The following is a 22,150-nucleotide window of genomic DNA, read 5'->3' on the forward strand; positions in this document are numbered from 1 at the left end:
TTAGTTCTATAACTTGCTAGTCTGTGTAAACAGCGTGGAACTGCTGCAAAAAGTGTCAACATCCCCGTGTATCTATACATTCTTCATGTTGCAGGGCAAGTAACTCCATTAAAGCCTGGATACTCACCCTCCTCAAAGCTACCTAAAGCTTCAAGCATATCCCAGTTGTCCTTTTATTCTTTGCCTTTCATTGAAAAAGACCTGGGGGATAGAAGTAGATTACTAATTAAGATTTTCAATCTTAGTATAATTTTGCATTTTTTGGTTTTATAGATCGGAGAGAAGGCCAGCCATGACTTTTCCTCCAAGATTTCAAAAAGAGCTTCAGGTGCATTTAGCCAAAAACATTCCAAGTGAACAAAATGGTACGTAGATAGCTTTTATCTTTTTTTAATTTGTTTTTTATGGGATGTGGGCATCGCTGGCAAGGCCAGCATTTATTGCCCATCCCTAATTGCCCTTGAGAAGGTGGCGATGAGCCGCCGCCTTGAACCACTGCAGTCCGTGTGGTGAAGGTACTCCCACAGTGCTGTTGGGGAGGGAGTTCCAGGATTTTGACCCAGTGATAATGAAGAATCGGCGATATACTTCTAAGTCAGGATGGTGTGCGACTTGGAGGGGAACTTGGAGGTGGTGGTGCAGTTCATGTCCACATATTAATGTAACACTTTTTATGTCGACATTTATAATGGAAGCTTCCGTCATAAACATTTATAATGGGATTCTGTATGGAACAAATTATGTATGGAACAAATTATGCAAACATTTTATAATGGAAATACTGTGCAAAGATTATGCCATCATGGTTTATTGACACACCAATTACATCACAATACTTTCTGAAAAAAATTTCATCTGCAATCTCTTCTCAGTAACTGAAATTTCTAATGTCCAAACTAAGGTTTATATACAAGGCAAAAAAATACATATTTCACAATAACATTATGCACTGAATTTTTTTTGTTGTCTTTTAATTACTTCATTTACTCCGAGGCCTCAGTTTCTCAAAAGCCTGGGCCTCAACTTGATATTTTTGCCCAAAGCAGTAACTGTTAGTTGAAAGCAGTTCACGTGGTCTGAGCATGTGCAGTGTGCAGAATTTTCCAGAATACATCAGTAGCATTTAAGCTAGCCAAATATTAGAATAGTCATCTTCCAAAATTATTGGAATTTGGAATATGACTATATTCTATATAGTTGATCTGTGAAATTACACATGGGTAGTCTAGACCAATATAAATTTTTCATGTCAAGGTATGGTGAAAGGGAGAGGAGGCAAAGGGGAAGCAGAGGAGAGGGGGAGAGAGCAGACCGTGGAAGGGGGAGGGCCATTGTCTTTGGCCCCCGCCATAAGCTCCATACCCTTGTCACTGATTCCTTCTCTCTCCCCAGCCATGGTCTCTGTTGAACCTCACCTATTTGACCCTGCATCATCTCCATCACAAAGACCGCCTACTTCTACCTCTAACTTTGCCAGCTTCACTCAGCCGATATGCTGTTTAAACTCTCATCCATGTTGTTAAAGGATGGATGTTCTTCCTCAAAATAATAGGGTTCACAGCATTACAGGTAGACATTCACAGATTTATTAAGCACATGATAACTATTATTGATAATTAAACATACACTCAAAAGCAGCACTTCCAGCAAAACCATGCGAGTTTACCGGAGAATCAACACAAGTTAACAATTAAGTTATCAGCTGATCAGGCTTCATTGAATTCTGAGGTGTCTTTCCCAGCAACTACTCTTTCATAGAGTTTTTTCAATCCTGTTTGTTTTAGTATTACCTAATGCTCCTTTCATGGCCCCGTCAATGACTTCAACTTTACACATCTTGCTTGATCTGTCAATTAAATCCTTAGGATGAAGTCAGTTACTGAAATTTATGGACAACCAAAAGCATTCTAACACTCCTGTGCGCATGTTAGTTTTTCTTCCTTTCAACAGCTGTCACCTTCCAGGGTGGTCTTCGCATACAGCCGTTTATGTATTAATGCAACCACCCTCAACTTTACAGACACTTAACCATTATAAAAATGTCAAGATTTCTCCTGTATCCTTATGAAGCTAACAAACAAATAATCTACAAGATGCCATTCCGTCTACAAGCCTCCCAATGTCTTGTTACAGGATCTCTCCATATCAAAGGGATATTCAAACTGCGAGAGAAATCAGTTCTAATTGAAAAGTTACTGGACATAGTTAATTTAATATAAAGAGAAATCCATTAGCAGTTCCATTTGATTAACCCTTTGCTAAAAATGTCTTTGTTCCCTCCAGATATATTCCAGTGCTCCCCTGGCTAGCCTCCCATCTTCCATGCTGTAAACCTCAGCTCATCCAAAATTCTGCTATCCACATCCTATCTCTCACCAGGTCTCATTCACCCATTACTTCACCCCTGTCCTTGCTGACCTACATAGGCTCCTGGTCTCCAATTTATCCTTTTGTTTAAAACGCTTTACATCTTTGTTCCATCCTGCAGCGCCCTCCAGAACTTTCCGTTCATCAGCCTATGGCCGTTTGTGTATCCTTCCCTCCCTTCAACCCACAATCCATGGCTGTGCCTTCAGCCATCTAGGCTCCACACTCTGTAATTTCCTCCCTAAATCCTCCCACGCCTCTATCTCCCTCGACTTCTAAGACTGTCTTAAAACTCACCTTTTTGACCAAGCTTTTGGTCACCCCTCCTAATAGAAAAAATGGACAGAGCCTAAGAAGGAGCTGAGTATGCCTCTACCTTAAAGGTTCTACATAAACACAATTTGTTGATATTTTGACCATTATCTCTCATTTCATTGCAGACTAGTTTTTTGATTGATTTGGAGGGACAGAACTTGCCATTAATGTAGAGGGTGATCATTATAGTGGATTTAGTAATTCACTTCCAAGCAAAACTCTGCAGCCTTCTGGGTGGAAATAATTTTGGATATTGAAATGACCACTGAAAAATACTACATACTTTCAGCCTTTTATTTGGCTGTTTGATCAGTATATTATCATAAAATCATAGAAATTTACAGCATACAAGGAGGCCATTTGGCCCATTTTGTCCGTGCCGGCCGACAAAGAGCTATCCACCTTAATCCCACTTTCCAGCACTTGGTCCGTAGCCTTGTAGGTTATGGCACTTCAAGTGCATATCCAAGTACTTTTTAAAAGTGATGAGGGTCTCTGCCTCTACCACCCTTTCAGGCAGTGAGTTCCAGACCCCCACTACCCTCTGGGTGAAAAAAATTCTCAAATCCCCTCAGAGGAAAGGGAAACAAGGATAAAAGCAAAAGATAGGAAGGAGAAAAACAAAAGTGGCAGTCAGAGAAATCAACGGTTTAAATCAAACATGGCCACAGTAAATAATAATTCTAATAGGTCTAAGAGCGTTAAAAAAAAAAAAAAAAAAGCCTGCAGGCTTTGTGTCTTAATGCAAGGAGCATTCGTAATAAGGTGGACGAATTAGCTGCGCAAATAGAGGTAAACGAATATAATTTGATTGGGATTACAGAAATGTGGCGAAGGCTGGGAACTCAACATCCAGGGGTATTCAATATTCAGGAAAGATAGGCAAAAAGGAAAGGGAGGTGGGGTAGCATTACTGGTTAAAGAAGGGATTAACACAATTGTAAGGAAGGATATTAGCTCTGATGATGTGGAATCTGTATGGGTAGAACTGAGAAATACCAAGGGGCAGAAAACGTTAGTGGGAGTGGTATATAGACCTCCGAACAGTAATGTGCAGGTTGGGGGTGGCATTAAAAGGGAAATTAGAGCAGCGTGCAAAAAGGGCACAGCAGTCATCATGGGTGACTTTAATCTACATATAGATTGGGCTAACCAAATTAGTAACAATACTGTGGAGGAGGAATTCCTGGAGTGTTTACGGGATGGTTTCCTGGACCAATATGTCAAGGAACCAACCAGAGATCGGGCCATCTTAGACTGGGTATTATGTAACGAGAAAGGATTAATTAGCCATCTTGTTGTACGAGGCCCCTTGGGTCGGAGCGATCATATGATCGAATTCTTCATTAATATGGAGAATGAAGTAGTTGACTCAGACTAGGGTCCTGAATTTAAATAAAGGAAACTACGATGGTCTGAGGTGCGAATTGGGTAGGATTGACTGGGGAATGTCACTCAAAGGGTTAACGGTGGATAGGCAATGGCAAACATTCAAAGACCGCATGGATGAACTACAGAATTTGTTCATTCCAGTTTGGCATAAAAATAAAACAAAAAAGGTGACTCAACCGTGGCTAACGAGGGAAATTAGGGATAGCATAAGATCCAAGGAGAGGACATATAAATTGGCCAGAAAAGCAGTAATCCAGAGGATTGGGAGCAGTTTAGGATTCAACAAAGGAGGACTAAGTGATTAATTAAGAAAGGGAAAATAGAATATGAGAGTAAGCTTGCAGGGAACATAAAAACTGACTGTAAAAGCCTTTATAGATATGTGAAGCGAAAAAGATTGGTGAAGTCAAGTGCAGGTCTCTTGCGGTCAGAATCAGGGGAATTTATAATGGGGAACAAAGAAATAGCTGAACAATTAAATACATATTTTGGTTCTGTCTTCACAAAGGAGGACACAAATCAGCTCCCAGAAATGTCGGGGAACATAGGGTCTAATGAAAGGGAGGAACTGAAAGAAATCAGTATTTGTAGGGAAATGGTGTTGGGGAAATTGATGGGATTGAAGGATTATAAATCCCCAGGGCCTGATAACCAACATCGTAGGGTACTTAAGGAAGTGGCCCTAGAAATAGTAGATGCATTGCTGATCATCTTCCAACATTCGATAGAATCTGGAACAGTACCCATGGATTGGCGGGTAGCTAATGTTACCCCACTATTCAAAAAAAGGTGGTAGAGAGAAAACGGGGAATTACAGACCGGTAAGCCTGACATCGGTAGTGGGGAAAATGCTAGAGTCCATTATAAAAGATGTAATAGCAGAGCACTTGGAAAACAGTGACAGGATCGTACAAAGTCAACATGGATTTACAAAAGGTAAATCGTGCTTGACTAATCTACTGGAATTTTTTGAGGATGTAACTGGTAAAATAGATAAGGGAGAACCAGTGGATGTGGTGTATTTGGACTTTCAGAAGGCTTTCGATAAGGTCCTGCATAAGAGATTAGTGTGTAAAGTTAAGTCACATGGGATTGGGGGCAAGGTATTGACTTGGATAGAGAACTGGTTGGCAGATAAAAAGCAAAGAGTTGGAATAAACGGGTCTTTTTCAGCGTGGCAGGCAGTGACTAGTGGGGTACCGCAGGGATCGGTCCTTGGACCCCAGCTATTCACAATATATATTAATGATCTAGACAAGGGAACTAGATGTAATATCTCCAAATTTGCAGACGACACAAAGCTGGGTGGGCATGTGTGCTGTGAGGAGGATCCGAGAAACTACAGGATGATTTGAACAGGTTGGGTGATTGGGCAGAAGCATGGCAGATGCAATATAACGTGGATAAATGTGAGGTTATCCACTTTGGTGTCAAAAACAGGAAGGCAGATTATTATCTGAATGGCAATAGATTGGGAGAAGCGGAAGTGCAACGAGACCTGGGTGTCCTTGTGCACCAGTCGCTGAAAGTAAGCATGCAGGTGCAGCAGGCGGTTAAGAAGGCAAATGGTATGTTGGCCTTCATCGCGAGAGGGTTTGAGTACAGGAACAAGGATGTCTTGCTGCAGTTGTACAGAGCCTTGGTGAGGCCACATCTTGAGTATTGTGTGCAGTTTTGGTCGCCTTCTCTGAGGAAGGATATTCTTGCCATGGAAGGAGTTCAGAGAAGATTCACCAAGCTGATACCTGGGATGGCAGGAATGACCTATAAAGAGAGATTGGGTCGATTGGGCTTGTACTCGCTGGAGTTTAGAAGAATGAGAGGGGATCTCATTGAAACTTATAAAATACTGGCAGGACTGGACAGACTATATGCAGGGAGGATGTTCCCGATGGTTGGGGAATCCAGAACCAGGAGTCACAATGTAAGGATAAGGGGTAGGCCTTTTAGGACAGAAATGAGGAGGAATTTCTTCACCCAGAGAGTGGTGAACCTGTGGAATTCTCTACCACAGAAGGCAGTAGAGGCCAGTTCATTAAATATATTCAAGAAGGAGTTGGCTATATTTCTTAAGGCTAAAGGGATCAAGGGGTATGGGGAGAAAGCAGGGACCGGGTACTGAACTTGGATGATCAGCCATGATTGCCTTGAATGGCGGAGCAGGCTCGTGGGGCCGAATGGCCTACTCCTGCTCCTATTTTCCATGTTTCTAAAGCTGCTTCCAATTACTTTAAATCGATGCCCCATGGTTATTGACCCTTCTGCTAAGGGAAATAGGTCCTTCCTATCCACTCTATCTCGGCCCCTCATAACTTTATACACCTCAATTAGGTCCCCTCTCAGCCTCCTCTGTTCCAAAGAAAACAACCCCAGTCTATCCAATCTTTCCTCATAGCTAAAATTCCCCAGCCCAGGCAACATCCTTGTAAATCTCCTCTGCACACCCTCTAGTGCAATCACATCCTTCCTGTATAACAACAGAAAATGCTGGAAAAATTCAGCAGGTCAGGCAACATCCGTGGAGAGAAATTTGAGTCGATGTTTCGGGTCAAACCCTTCTTCAAAACTGGAAAGAAAAGAAAATAGATCGAAGGCAGGGCTGCGATCGGACAAAAGAAGTGAAAGAGACAAAAGAAGTAGAAGAGACAATAAAAGGTGTTCGAAGCCAGACGAGATGGTAATAGGCTGAGATTAGGTGTGAAGTTTACTGGCAGGGCAAGAGATAGCTGCCAGGTGGGAGAGTGAAACAGAAGGAAAGGTGGCGGGGGGGGGGGAGGAAAGGAGTGGAAAAATTACAGGTAAAAAATTAATGGGGGCCGAGGTTATGATCTGAAATTGTTGAACTCGATATCGAGTCCGGAAGGCTGCAAAGTGCCTAATCGGAAGATGAGGTGCTGTTCCTCGAGTTTACGTTGAGCTTCCGTGGAACAATACAAGAGGCCAAGGACGGTGAGGTCCGAATGGGAATGGAGCAGTGAGTTAAAATGACAGGCAACCGGAAGCTCGGGGTCACCCTTGCGGACTGAACGGAGGTGTTCTGCAAAACGGTCGCCCGATCTGCGTTTGGTCTCCCCAATGTAGAGGAGACCGCATCGTGAGCAGCGAATACAGTATACTAGATTGCGAGAAGTACAAGTAAATCGCTGTTTCACATGGAAGGGGTGTTTGGGGCCCTGGGAAGTGGGGAGGTATAGGGGCAGGTGTTACATCTCCTCCGCTTGCACGGGAAGGTGCCAGGCGAAGGGGAAGGGCTGTTTGGGGTGATCGAAGAGTGGACTAGGGTGTCTCGGAGGGAGCGGTCCCTACGGAATGCTGAAAGGGGAGGGGAAGATATGTTTGGTGGTGGGATCACTTTGGAGGTAGCGGAAATGCCGGAGGATGATCCATTGAATGTGGAGGCTGGTGGGGTGAAAGGTAAGGACAAGGGGAACCCTATCGTGGTTCCGGGAGGGAGGGGCAGGGGTGAGGGCAGAAGTGCGGGAGATAGAACTGACACGGTCGAGGGCAGTGTCAACCACGGTAGAGGGGAGTCCTCGGTTGTGGAAAAAGGAGGACATGTCTGAAGCACTGGTGTGGAAGGTGACATCGTCGGAGCAGATGCGGCGGAGACGGAGAAACTGGGAGAATGGAATAGAGTCCTTACAGGAGGCGGGGTGGGAGGAAGTGTAGTCCAGGTAGCTGTGGGAGTCAGTAGGCTTGTAGTGAATATTGGTCGATAACCTATCCCCAGAGATGGAGACGGAGAAGTCGAGGAAGGGAAGGGAAGAGTCAGAGATGGACCATGTGAAGGTGAGGGAAGGGTGGAAATTGGAGGCAAAGTGAATGAAATTGTCTAGTTCGGGGCGAGAGCAGGAAACGGCACCGATACAGTCATCAATGTATCGTAAAAAGAGGTGAGGGAGGGGACCCGAGTAGGACTGGAACAAAGATTGTTCCACATAGCCCACGAAAAGGCAGGCATAGCTAGGACCCATGCGGGTACCCATGGCAACACCTTTGATTTGGAGGAAGTGAGTGGAGTCAAAGGAGAAGTTGTTCAATGTGAGAACAAGTTCAGCCAGGCGGAGGAGGGTGGTGGTGGATGGGGACTGGTCAGGCCTCTGTTCAAGGAAGAAGTGGAGCGCCCTCAGGCCATCCTGGTGGGGGATGGAGGTGTAGAGGGATTGTACGTCCATGGTGAAAAGGAAGCGGTTGGGGCCAGGAAATTGGAAACTGTTAAAGTGGCGGAGGGCGTCCGAATAATCGCGGATGTAGGTGGGAAGAGACTGGACAAGGGGAGAAAAGATAGTCAAGATAGGAAGGGAGAAGTTCTGTGGGGCAAGAACAGGCTGAAACGATGGGTCTACCAGGGCAGTCCTGTTTGTGAATCTTGGGAAGGAGGTAGAAGCGGGCTGTGCGGGGTTGGGGAACTGAGGTTGGTGGCAGCGGGGGGGGGAAGATCTCCAGAGGAGATGAGGTCAGTGACAGTCTTGGAAACGGTGGTTTGATGTTCGGTGGCGGGGGTCATAGTCCAGGTGGAGGTAGGAGGAGGTGTCAGAGAGTTGGCGTTCAGCTTCCGCTAGGTAGAGGTCAGTTCGCCAAACAACAACAGCACCACCCTTTGTTAGCGGGTTTAATGACAATGTCAGGGTTGGATCTAAGAGAATGGAGTGCTGCAAGTTCAGAGGGAGGTAGGTTGGAGTGAGTGAGGGGAGCAGAGAAATGGAGATGGCCGATGTCACGGCGGCAGTTAGCAATGAAATGTAATGTGGTGACCAGAACTGCATGCAGTATTCTAGCTGCGGCCTAACTAGTGTTTTATACAGTTCAAGCATAACCTCCCTGCTCTTATATTCTATGCCTCGGCTAATAAAGGCAAGTATCCCGCATGCCGCCTTAACCACCTTATCTACCTGTCCTGCTATCTTCAGTTATCTGTGGACATGCACTCCCAAGGTCCCTCTGATCCTCTGCACTTCTCAGTATCCTACCATTTATTGTGTATTCCCTTGCCTTGTTAACGCTCCCCAAATGCATTACCTCACACTTCTCCAGATTGAATTTCATTTGCCACTGTTCTGCCCACCAGACCAGTCCATTGATATCTTCCTGCAGTCTGCAACTTTCTTGTTCATTGTCAACCTCCCACTGCTCAGACAATGATTTACCTTCAGGTTTCTGTCTCCAGTCCGCTTTGGCTAAATCATCTGTCAGCTGAGTAAAATTAGCTTATCCCCAATTGAGAACTTTTATTCCTGGTTTGTCCTTGTCCTTTTCCATAACCACCCTAAATCTAACTGAATTATGATCACTCTTCTTCTTAGGCAGTCCCTCGGGAACCGAGGATGACTTGCTTCCACAATAGAAATGAGTTCTCGGGTGACTGATGAGTCCAATGCGGGACCTACAATCTCTGTCACAGGTGGGGCAGACGGTGGTTGAAGGGGCGGGTGGGTGGGGTGCTTGGGTTGACGTGCGCTGCCTGCGCTTGGCTTCCGCTTGCTCCCGGCGAAGAGACTCGAGGTGTTCGGCGCCTTCCCGGATGCTTCTCCTCTGCTTTGTGCAGTCTTGGGCCAGGGATTCCCAGGTGTCGGTGGGGATGTTACATTTTTTCAAGGAGGCTTTGAGGGTGTCCTTGAATGAAGCGTTTCCTCTGCCCACCTGGGGCTCTCTTGCCGTGCCGGAGCTCCGAGTAGAGCGCTTGTTTTGGGAGTCTCGTATCGGGCGTGCGGACAATGTGACCTGTCCATCGGAGCTGATTGAGCGTGGTCAGAGCTTCGATGCTGGGGATGTTGGCCTGAGCAAGAACACTGACGTTGGTGCGCCTATCCTGCCAATGGATTTGCATAATCTTGCAGAGGCAGCGTTGGTGGTATCTCTCCAGTGCTTTGAGGTGCCTGCTGTATCACTACCACCAATATGCTCTCCCACTGATACCCTTGCCACCTGCCCAGGTTCATTCCCTAAAACTAGGTCCAGAACTGCCCCCTCTCTTGTTGGGCTTGCTACATACTGGCTAAAAAAGTTCTCCTGAATGCATTTTAAGAATTCTGCTCCCTCTATGCTTTTCACACTAATTTTATCCCAGTTAATATTCGGGAAGTTGAAACCCCCTACTATTACTGCCCTATTTTTGCACGTCTCAGAAATTTGCCTACATATTTGCTTTTCTATCTCCCTCTGACTGTTTGGAGGTCTATTGTACACTCCCAGCAGTGTGATTGCCCCTTTTTTTGTTTCAGTTCAACCCATATGGCCTTATTTGATGATCCTTCTAAGATATCCTCCCTCCTCACAGCTGTAATTGATTCTTTAATCAATATTGCGACCCCCCCTCTCTCGTCTGAAAATCCTGTAACCAGGAATGTTGAGCTGCCATTCCTGCCCTTTCAGCCATGTTATGTGTTCTTTTAATAGTGAATTATCTTTTAACCTACATCTAGTCTGACATGCATCTGTTTAATATACTGCCCCACTAATGTGGCCTGTGGTGGAAGTCACAGCTACAACAGCCTGATTACTTGATGTTTATTGCCTGCCGTATGAAGACTAGTAGCATAGTACAGCCTGGTGAACATGTATGTGGCTGGCCTGTATTACAGCTGACCAGTTGAACTCCATGAGTCCCAGTGGTACAATGACTCTATATCACTAATGCTCGGTGCGTGTTAATACGTTTGAATATGAACTTATTCCCATGAATTTTGGTATAGTGACGACAGCTTATAGTAGGTTTTGATGCACTTTTTCCCCCAAATTTGTAGCTATTTGGAGTGATGTCGTGGATACAGGAAAATGCCATCGATCAGCACCTCAATCTACCTACAATAGTGAGTTGGTACAGTCCCGACTGAAGGAAATCATGGGCAAATACAGCAATGGAATTTGGGTCTCAAAATTGCCACAGTTGTACAGAAAGATGTTCAATGAGGATCTCCAGCAAGATGCTTTAAAGCAGTTAGAGCATTGGACCCATGTATGCACAGTGAGTGGGCATTATAATACCTGATGAGTCGTTCCAAAATAAAATTTTGAATGCATTTTTCAAATTTAGATATGCTCATCTTTTTTTCAACTCTCCCTCTTTCTCCTTCCTTCTCCTTTTATAGCAGTTGTTACTTGGGGAGGCAGAATTAAAATCGCAATGTAATCTTGAGTGGTGGATTTAACACTGGCATTTTTATGGGCACTGTAATTGGTCCACTGGAACAATCTGACTGAAAAATCTCATCTGCCATTGGTCTATGATAACTACAGCTTATTCCTTTTGAGTTGCTTTTGAAGAATGACTTTTTCAGCACTGTGATTGGGTTGTGAGTGTAAAGAATTGTATTGACATGGATGACCTCACAAAGCAGTTTCAAAGTGACCCTTTTTGTTCAGTTAACATGTTCAGTGTTGCAAAGTACACCTAATTATCATCTTAACCCAGAAATATTTTGTTTAACTCATTTGGCTTTTTATTGCCATGCTTGCAATTTTTCAGATCGAAGACAGCCAGTGGTAAGGTTTCAACTGGGATAGGTTTAATTTAATTGAAAAAACTTTTTAAACAATCCATTCTTAGCAAATCTGGAAAACAAGTACACAGAAGTACTCCCAAACAATATTTTACTCCATGAATGCCAAGAGAGATCCCTTGGCAAAAATATTCAATGGTATAGAAACATAGAAGATAGGAGCAGGAGTAGGTCATTCGGCCTCTCGAGCCTGCTCCGCCATTCAATGCGATCATGGCTGATCATCCAAATTCAGTACCCTGTCCCTGCTTTCTCCCCATATCCCTTGATCCCTTTAGCCTTATAACTTCATTTTTTTAAATCCTTCAAACGGGGCGGGGGGGGGTTGCTTACAATTTATGCAGCAATGGTGCCTAAGGACATAGTTCAAAGCCCTTATATCTTGAGGGGTTAACAAAATGCATATCAGACATTGAACCTGGTAAGCAATCTAGAAATTATTCCTTTTATTGGAGAAAGAAAAAATGGCTTTCAGCCACGTGACAGTTAAGATATGAGGGTGCAAAATTATTCTAGTTTTTGTTTGTAAAATTGAAGAAATATGTTTTTTTAAATCTATAAACAGTCAATTTACAAGGACAAAATAACAGAGAAAAATAAACTCCCAGGGTTGAAGTATACACAGACAAGTCTAGTTAGCACTCATGCAATGCCAAAAAATTGGTTTACAGCATTATGTTTGCATTTGATGTATGCATGAAACAAAAAAAAGTCTTGCATTTATTTGTATAGCATCTTATCACATCCTCGAGATGCCCCAAAGTGCTTTACAATCAACCAATGAATTACTATGTTCCTGAAAATTCAAAGTTGTTTTTGTACTAAAATATTTTCAATTAACTAATACTTTGGAATTTAGTGCTTAATAATTTGAGTGTACTTTTGAAGTGCAGTCACTGTTGTTCCGACAAACTTCAAATGAATGAATGGCTAGATCACCTGTTTTTGGTGGTTTTAGTTGGAGGAGGAATATTAGCTGGGACACTGGGCTCCCAGCTCTTTTTCAAATAGTGTATGTGATGTTTATCGTCCCTCAGGGCAGGCAGGTGCTTTTATGTCTCATGTGAAAAGACGTTACAGCAATCCCTCAGTGCAGCACCATAATGTGAGCCTAGGTATGTGCTTTAGTCTGAAGTGAGGCTTGAACCCACAATCTTCTGACTTGGGTGCAACTGAACCAAACTGATGTACTTTTGACTTTACACGTGGCAAAAATAAGTATTGGTCATGGAACTGGTTACTAGTAGCAAACAGGTTCCTTGTTGCAGATACTTTATTGTCTATATCAATTGGAATGTACAAGTCTGTAAAGTTTTCTATAGGTTTAAGTTTGGTAGGATGGGATCCTATGTGTGCTTGTTATCAGCAAGACTATTCTACAAAATTTCTCAACTTGATACTGGAGATTGCCCCAACTGAAATGGGTGAAAATCAGATTGTTCCTGGCATCCCAAGGCAATGTTATATCACCATCTTCTGCCATGGCACAGGTGTGTTTGTCATTCAGTTTGAAGCAAAGCCTTTTTTTGATGGTGGCTTTAGAAAGCATGCATCAGACCATAGTCATTTTGTGTCAATTCCTCCATCTTTAATTGCAAGTCTCCTGCCCAGGTTGTTAAGGCACCAAAGTTGCTGCTTGAGGATACTTTAAAAAAAAAAAAAAAAAAAAAAAAATGTCCATGATGAAAAGTGTCTTGTGTGCCTGGTTGTACCTGTTTTCTGCTGGCGTCTGAGGTGTCCAACAGGATGATGAGCCACTTTCAGTTCTTGGCCTATGTCTCCTAACAAAAAGCATTGTAGTCAGTCGCTATATATTCAGATATTGCAAGCAGAAAAAATTGCTCAAGTATGAAGGAATTATAACTGTGAATGTGCTTATTTTCATATATCTGCAGTTGGTTAGGCCCAAGACATTGGGAAAAGCAATAGTATAAAATTGTTGCGCTCTCTGCAGCTGTGCTTCACCAATTCCAGTGGAAAATTGCCTGTGAAGTTTTCATTACAGGTGAGCATTGCACTCTAGCTAAGGCCCACTAAATCACCATTGGTCATTAGAATGGGCCACAGTGAGAACATTTAATCGTTACAGGCTGAAGGGTTATGGTCACCAGAGACGTTTCACTTGTGTGGTACCATTTGGCACAATTCAGTGATTTCAACCATGAGTCTCGCCCTTGGACACTTCCTTTTCGTAATATTATAATCTGGCCCTTTGCTACATATATGGTCATTTTTTTGAAAATCCTTTGCTTGTGTACACCCGATTAGAAACTGCCGTACGGCCCCCTTTTTAATATAATCCTTTCACTTCTCCCTTTTCTGACATAGTAATCCTGTCATAATCTTGTAACGTTCATCCACAATGGATAACTTATTTACATTACTGATATTTGACAATCCTTCTTACCCCAAGTCCATTTACCATCTTTGTAGTTTTCATTCTATTTGTTTTACAATGAGCAGTATTTCCCCCAAGATCAGATGCACTGCAGTGATTTCTGAATATAGTCTAGGGTGGGAGATGGCTTCCTACACTACAACAATGCCTACACATTACAAGTATTGCATTGGCTGTAAAGCACTTTGGGACGTCCTGAGGTCGTGAAAGGCACTATATAAATGCAAGTCTTTCCGTCTTTCTATGGTGCAAAAGAGAGATGCATTTAAAATCAGAAATCTTTGTAAATATTTAACCAAACTATTCAAACTAGTTTTGACATATTATCAAAGCAAATTATTCTGCCATTGGAGAATGACTGACTGACTGACTGTATTTCTCCAGCTAATATTTTTCCCCTTAACATGTTGGGGAACTGCACTGTCTTGCATCTATCAAACATCTAGACTACTGAAAATCAGTGTAAAGCTTTCCTAGACTATCTCAAAATCACTCACTTTTTCAAATGCTGTACAGCTCCTCCTCCCCCTCCCCCCCCCAGGTTGGGCTTCAGCTCCAGTACTAATTCCTCATGCTGTGTCATTCCATTGCTTTATTAGAAATCTTTTACTAATGCTTTTAAGAGTGACAGTGCACCAATGATTTTGTGTGTGTGTGTGTCTTGTGAAGGAAACTCTTACAGTGGGGTCTGGGTATTTCTCTGATATAAACAGCTTTCCAGCAAGCATTGCAATTTTGCATCTGCCCTTAACTGTGCTGTGTGCAAAAGCAACGTCACAATGATTGACGGGAGAGTCTAAGGCAATAGATTAGAACAAAACCTGCATTGTACTACTGAAAATGAAGCATATTGCTAAAAGTGGATGAAATCTGCAAAAGATGGCTACATATTTCCAAAATGTGGTGAGTTGACTTAAAATATTGCTGTAATAAATTTTAATGGGTGGGGCATTGCAGTATGAATAGATTCTATGCTCTTGTATTTTAGACATATCTTTAGATACTATGAGAGTTTGTCTATAAATGATGCTCACCTGTAATGAAGTCTTTACAATTTTCCATAAGAGATCATGTTGCAAATTATTGAAACTGTATTTTTAATGTGTAATGTGGAAAGAGATGGAAAACTCATTAAAAATTGTGTAGTCAATCTAGTTTTTTTTTAACCAAATCAGATCATCCTCCTTTTTATGAAACAGATACGCTAAATCAAAGTTTTTGTTCACTATTGGTTACATATGTAATGAACAAAAACAGAAATTGGCTTTTGGTGCATTGTATCATTGTTCTTTTATATTTTTAAGCTGCCTACACCCTAAATGGCGGAAGTGTGTTTTGCTACTGCATCCTTAAACAGAGCTATTAATCCATCTGACTGGTAGTTCTTTGTGCTTAAATATGTCATAAATTATCCAGGCTCTCATTTGCTATTTTCCTTTTATTTTTGGTCAGTCCTGGTCATTGCTTTATTTTCTCTACATTTTAACCTTTGTCTCTGCTCCAGGGGAGCCATTTCCATTTTCAATATTTCCAGTTGTCCTGAAGCTTAATATTTATGCTTTTTGCCAGTTTCAAGTATTTATGTACTGCTGATATATTTTCAAGTCCAGATGCTATAAATAACTAGCATATAAAGCAATTTGTACAGATAATTTTATTTTTGAGAAAATGAAGGGTAAGGCTCTTGATGCTGTGCCATGGTTGAAAAGAATAGAAATAAGTGACCCCAATGATTTTAGCAAATTTATCCAGTGTGCAGCTGAGCCATACAGACCAGGATGGTTCTAATTGAATTCCCTGGTCTCTGCTGAATTGGCTGATTTCAGCCATGGTGCTACAGTTAACTGTAATATGCCTAGTTTGGGTGGTCGGGGGGAGGGCTGGTGGGAAGAAAGATATCAGCTAGTGTTCCCTCCTGTGAAAGCTGTTGAGGGACATCTGCTGGAAATGCTTGTGTGTGGATGTCAGATGAGAACTGGATCAGACTCAACTGTAATTTCAGCTATCCTGGTGGCACTGATATGCATGATACTTTGCCCAAGGGGCCATTATTATCAGAGAGCTACCACTGTCCATAGAACTATACCCAAGAAGGAATCAATGTTTTCAGAAGAGGGGAGAATTTTGTGAGAAAAGGGGACAGGGAAGAGAATTAAAAAGAGGCGGGAGTTAAGAGAAATCCAGTAGTATTGGTTCGGCGGAAAACCTTTTAAAGCTTGCAGATTGTAAGGGGAAGGAAAGAGTGAGGGAGGTCAGTTTTGAGTTCCGGCTGAAGAAAGTGTTAGAATAAGAATAAAGAAAAACTGCAGATGCTGGAAATCTGAAATAAACATGGAAAATGCTGGAAATAAAACAAGTTAGTCTGCATCTGTGAAGAGAAAAGATCAATTAAAATTTCAGAAACTGAAAACCAATATAAGCAAGCATTTTAGTGTGGTTGGGAAAAGGGAGAGGGAAGAAATAAGATATTCTAGTCACAAAGATGGAGCTCGTGGGTTGAATGACCTGCAACATGCTTAACAGAAAACTGTTCGATGATGTAAAAACTCACTGGCAAATAGTTTAGCATAGCAGTTGCAAACTATAATTCACATAATTTTCTTATGTAGCTTTTCCTTTTCTTGCTGTCAATTGAAGTTATCTGGCCTGACCCTGTCTCTAAAGGCTCCAGACAGACTGACATTTGAATTAGACCAATTGATAATTACCTTCAAAAATGGATGGGACCAAGTAAATTTAAACAACAATTTAAAAAAAATCTATCAAGCAAACACGTATTTAAGCAAATCCCACAAGATATTCGTATTTGAATTGCGTGCCTTCCCACTTCCACCCCCTCCCCCTCACACAGCAGGCAAATTAACTAAAATTTATAACAATTGTATTAAGCTAAGCTAGAACATTATTTCTGTGGGTGAACCTAGTTTTTAACTGCTCTTATCATGACCAAATTCATTTTTACCACAAGTAATTTTTGAGCTCATGAGCAACAGGGAAGAAAGTTCTGAGGAGCATTGACCATAATTGTATTGATGAAAGAGTGTGATTGCGAAAGACTATGATGGAGTGGGTGGGGGGAGTGGTTCACAGATTTGGAGGTAGAGACGGAAGAAGGATTGACGATCAGACTTTTCTTGTATACTGGCCAGGAATGCGAGAGAGAGGCAAAAGATATGGAGCACTTGTGGCATTATTTATTCTTTGTTCCACTGTGCATACCATAGGTAAAGTACAGTGATGTACCACCATGCAAGCAAGTTTGCGTATACACGCATACGCGCACACACAAAAATCACACACAATAATGTTCTCATGTTCCCTAGGAAATCATACCTGAATTTATTACTAGAATACAAATTCTTACCTGTCTCGCCATTCAGAGCCGTGGTCAAATACCTGTGGCACTTCCTTCTTTTGTTTGACCTTTAGCTAAACACATGCCACTTGGATTACAGAAAATGACAGTGTTTTGAGAGAGTGAGACTGTTGCATTAATGCTTCATCAGTCACCATGGCTGCCTGGAGGATGGGAGATTTGAATAATTTGATTTGATGTGCACAGATGTACGTGACTGTTAAAAACAGTTCAACTCACCCAAGGCCATGTGCTGGCTGGAGCTGGGTCTGAAGTTGAGATTGAAGCAGACAGAGGTGCAGGGATGGGTACTTCATGAGCAAAAAGAGAAATAAACATTAGATTAACCACCAAAAGCCACTAAACATTGCTACAAAAGGGACTTCTAATTTCAATACATTCAGGGCTTCTAGGTCTTGCCTTTCCTGCTTGTCAGTTGTTAACTGGGCACCAGCATCAGTCTGTACTCTGCTGGATTTACTTGCATGCATTGGGCTAGGTTTTCTGCCCTTTGACTATGAATAGCTAGAATAATAAAGCCCTTTGTTGCATCATAATAAGCTCTATCTCCCTCCTGAGTGGTGAGCTTCCAGCCCACTCAACCTTTCTGCATTATCCACCTTGGCATCTCTCAGCTCGACTTGGCTTGACTCATATCCTCTCCTGTCTCCCTGCACTTATATCCAGAGAAGTCGAGTATGTTAGTTGTTTTTGAAGGTTGGATTTTGTTTACTAGCTCTTTAGACATTACGTTCTAGATTTCTTTAGGCAGGGTGGCAAGGGGATCGCATTATACAGCTGCTCTGCAGAAAGGTCTGGGAAGGCGGAAAGGGATGTACAAGTAGAACAGAAGGGTTGGCGCTTACTGCATGTCAGTGCTCAAGGGGAGGGAAAGTCCTTGACTTTCAAACTGCTGGACAACACAAATAATTAATTCCAGCGTAGCAGCAGTGGGGAAGCAGTTGCTGCTCACAAGTTGGCACGTATAGGTACTGAGGAAGGCTGCAGGCAGTGTAGATCTCAGAAGGCTAAAGCTCAGGCAATGAAGGATGGATATAACTTTAATGTGTAAGGCTGTGCGTAAATATCTGATAAGGTGACCCAATGTTGTTAGGATTTTAGTAAAAATGAGGAGAGGTGGGGGAGAGGAAAGGAAAATGAAACGTTCCCAAGGCTGCATCATAGTTTTTTTTCTTCACTTGGTTTTCAGTAAAACATGGTGAGCATGTAAAATTTTTACACTTAATTTTCATAAAACCCAGCCTTGCATTTAGATTAGGAACTTGGGTTCTGTCGAGAGAGAGCATATTTTAAGCTATATAATAGGGTGATATACTGATGGGAACCATTTGAAGTGAAGATTCAAGAGTGCAGTGTTTATAGAGTATTCTCCATGTGATTTTGGGGATGTCATTCAAATTAATGGGCGTCACCTCCTGGCATGTAAAACCCCATATCCCTCTTGTTTTCTTTTTTATTTTACTTCCTTTTTATAAAAATAAAAAAATAAAAAATTATTCTCGGGATCTGGGTGCAGCTGCATTTATTGCTCATCTCTAGTTGGCCTGAGACGGTGATGGTGAGCTGCTGCCTTAAACTGCTGCAGTCTTTGGATGATGGAGCTACCATGATGGTGCTAGGGAGGCAATTCCAGGATATTGACCCAACGATGATGAAGCAACAGTGATATATGTGCAAGTTCGGATGGAATGTGACTTAGGCTGCAGCTAGAATACTGTGTGCAGTTCTGGTTGTCACATTACAGGAAGGATGTAATTGCACTAGAGAGGGTGCAGAGGAGATTTACGAGGATGTTGCCTAGGCTGGGGAATTTTAGCTATGAGGAAAGATTGGATAGGCTGGAGTTGTTTTCTTTGGAATGGAGAAGGCTGAGGGGAGACCTAATTGAGGTATATAAAATGATGAGGGGTCTAGATAGAGTGGTTAGAAAGGACCTATTTCCCTTAGCAGAGGGGTTGATAACCAGAGGCATAGAGTTGAAGTAATTGGAAGGCGGTTTAGAGGGGATTTGAGGAGAAATGTTTTCACCCAGAGGGTGGTGGGGGTCTAAAGCTCACTTGCTTGTAAGGGTGGTCAAGGCAGAAACCCTCATCACATTTAAAAAGTACTTGGATATGCACTTGAAGTGCCGTAGCCTATAAGGATACGGACCAAGTGCTGGGAAGGCTATTTGTCGGCCAGCACGGACAAGGTGGGCTGAATGGCCTCCTTCTGTATTGTAAATTTCTATGATAATGAAGCAGATGATTGGGCCAAGGACACTTCCCTGAGGGACTTCTGCAGCATCACCTTGTGGCTGTGATTGTTCTCCAATATCCAAGGCCACCTTGCTTTGTGTCAGGAATGACTCCAGCCTCTGGGGTGTTATTCCCTTAACGTCCACCAACTATAGTTTTACTCGGGCTCCTTGGTGCCATACTCTGTCTGCTTGGATGTATCTTGATGCTTCTTTATTCCTCTCCTAATTAGGTTTTATTTTTCTCTCCTACTTAATGTCCTTCGCTCACATTATTTCTTGTTTTTTTAAATTCTATGTTAGCCAGTCCAATCATCCCATTCTCTCTCCTGCTATCTCTCCAGGTTTAGAGAGTCAGTTTTATGTTAATGAAGGCAGAGCTTGCACATACTCCTTGGGGAGAATTAAACTGCTCCATGTTTCTCACACTGAGTAGTACTGGTAAGTTCTGCCTCTAATATGAAGGAGAAGACTCGATCTGTATTGGGGGAGATGGAGAATGGGATTGTGAGAGGAGCAGACAGAGTAAATCCTTAGTCAGGGAGGGAACTTGGGAACCCAGTCAGATTATTGTAAATTAATCTTAAATTGAAAGGTGTATTCAGCACAAGCATATCAAGTGATGTGCATCATTGCCTATTGCACCTAGTGACAAATGTGAAAAAGGCCAGTTATGTTTATACAATTGATTTAAATTCAGCAAAGCATTTAAAATTGCTTTTTTTGCAAATTGCTTTCCCTCGGGCAAGGGGACTGTGACATACTTGAACATATTAGCATCGAGAGGGAGGAGGTACTAGCGGTTTTAGCAGGCCAAAAAGTGGATAAATCCCCAGGCCCGGACGAGATGTATCCCAGGCTGTTGTATGAGGCAAAGGAGGAGATTGCAGGGGCTCTGACACAAATTTTCAGAACCTCTCTGGCCACAGGGGATGTACCAGAGGACTGGAGAACAGCTAACGTAGTACCATTATACAAGAAGGGTAGCAGGGATAAACCAGGGAATTACAGGCCGTGAGCCTAACATCTGTGGTAGGGAAATTATTGGAAAAAATTCTGAGGGACAAAATTAGTCTCCACTTGGAGAGGCAAGGATTAATCGGGGATAGTCAGCATGGCTTTGTCAAGGGTAAATCATGTCTGACAAATCTGATTGAATTTTTCGAGGGGGTGACTAGGTGTGTGGATGAGGGAAATGCTGTGGATGTGGTTTACATGGACTTCAGCAAAGCTTTTGACAAAGTCCCGCATAGGAGACTGGTCAAGAAGGTAAGAGCCCATGGGATCCAGGGTGCCTTGGCGCGTTGGATCCTAAACTGGCTGAGTGGCAGGAGGCAGAGGGTGATGGTCGAAGGTTGCTTTTGTGACTGGAAGCCTGTGTCCAGTGGGGTACCTCAGGGATCGGTGCTGGGTCCCTTGCTGTTTGTGATCTACATAAATGATTTGGATGAGAATGTAAAAGTTATGATCAGTAAGTTCGCGGATGACACGAAAATTGGTGGGGTGGTAAATTGCGAGGAGGAAAGCCTCCGGCTACAGGACGATATAAACGGGTTGGTCAGATGGGCGGAAAAGTGGCAAATGGAATTTAACCCTGAAAAGCGCGAGGTGATGCATTTTGGACGGACAAATAAGGCAAGGGAATACACAATGAGTGATAGGGCCCTAGGAAGCACAGGGTCAGAGGGACCTTGGTGTACATGTACATAGATCCCTGAAGGCAGCGGAACAGGTAGATAAGGTGGTTAAAAAGGCATATGGGATACTTGCCTTCATTAGCCGAGGCATAGAATATAAGAGCAGGGAGGTTATGATGGAGCTGTACAAAACGCTGGTGAGGCCACAGCTGGAGTACTGTGTGCAGTTCTGGTCGCCTCACTATAGGAAGGATGTGATTGCTTTGGAGAGGGTGCAGAGAAGATTCACCAGGATGTTACCTGGGATGGAGCGCCTCCGCTATGAAGAAAGACTAAACAGGCTGGGGTTGTTTTCCTTGGAGCAAAGAAGGCTGAGGGAGGACCTGATTGAGGTGTACAAAATGATGAGGGGCATAGATAGGGTAGATAAAGAGGAACTTTTCCCCTTAGTAGGGGGGGTCAATAACAAGGGGGCATAGATTCAGGGTAAGGGGCAGGAGATTTAGAGGGGATTTGAGGAGGATATTTTTCACCCAGAGGGTGGTTGGAATCTGGAACTCACTGCCTGAAAGGGTGGTAGAGGCAGGAACCCTCACAACATTCAAGAAGCATTTGGATGAGCACTTGAAATGCCACTGCATACAAGGCTATGGACCAAATGCTGGAAAATGGGATTAGACTGGACAGGGATTGATGGACGGTGCAGACACGATGGGCCGAAGGGCCTCTTTCTGTGCTGTATAACTCTGACTCCCCTATAGCTCCTAACTACATATGTAGATACACTACCACTCAAACTACTGTTGAACCTATTGTTATAAGCAAACCAAGTCTGGTGATCCAGAATTTGCTCCTATTCACCACTGTGTATGGGACAGCATGCCTGGGTTTAACAATTAACCCCTAATCGGTGTTACTGCTCACTGGTGA

At 42.9% G+C, this 22,150-nt stretch overlaps 1 protein-coding gene across 2 annotated transcripts in view; it reads left to right on the forward strand.

Moving 5' to 3' along the window:
- The first annotated feature begins 250 nt into the window (after positions 1 to 250).
- Positions 251 to 22,150, forward strand: part of LOC147124205 (tudor domain-containing protein 7-like) — a 67,373-nt gene continuing 45,473 nt past the window's right edge. For both annotated transcript variants that reach the window (XM_085983860.1, XM_085983863.1), the window contains exons 1-2: positions 251 to 365; positions 10,818 to 11,038. In XM_085983860.1, the coding sequence (XP_085839986.1) occupies positions 293 to 365; positions 10,818 to 11,038 (294 nt within the window). In that variant the 5' untranslated portion in view covers positions 251 to 292. The remainder of the gene's footprint in view (positions 366 to 10,817; positions 11,039 to 22,150) is intronic.

Source organism: Somniosus microcephalus, chromosome 1 (genome assembly GCF_052327205.1).
Source record: "Somniosus microcephalus isolate GS21.2 chromosome 1, FLI_Smic_1.0, whole genome shotgun sequence".
Lineage (NCBI taxonomy): Eukaryota > Metazoa > Chordata > Chondrichthyes > Squaliformes > Somniosidae > Somniosus > Somniosus microcephalus.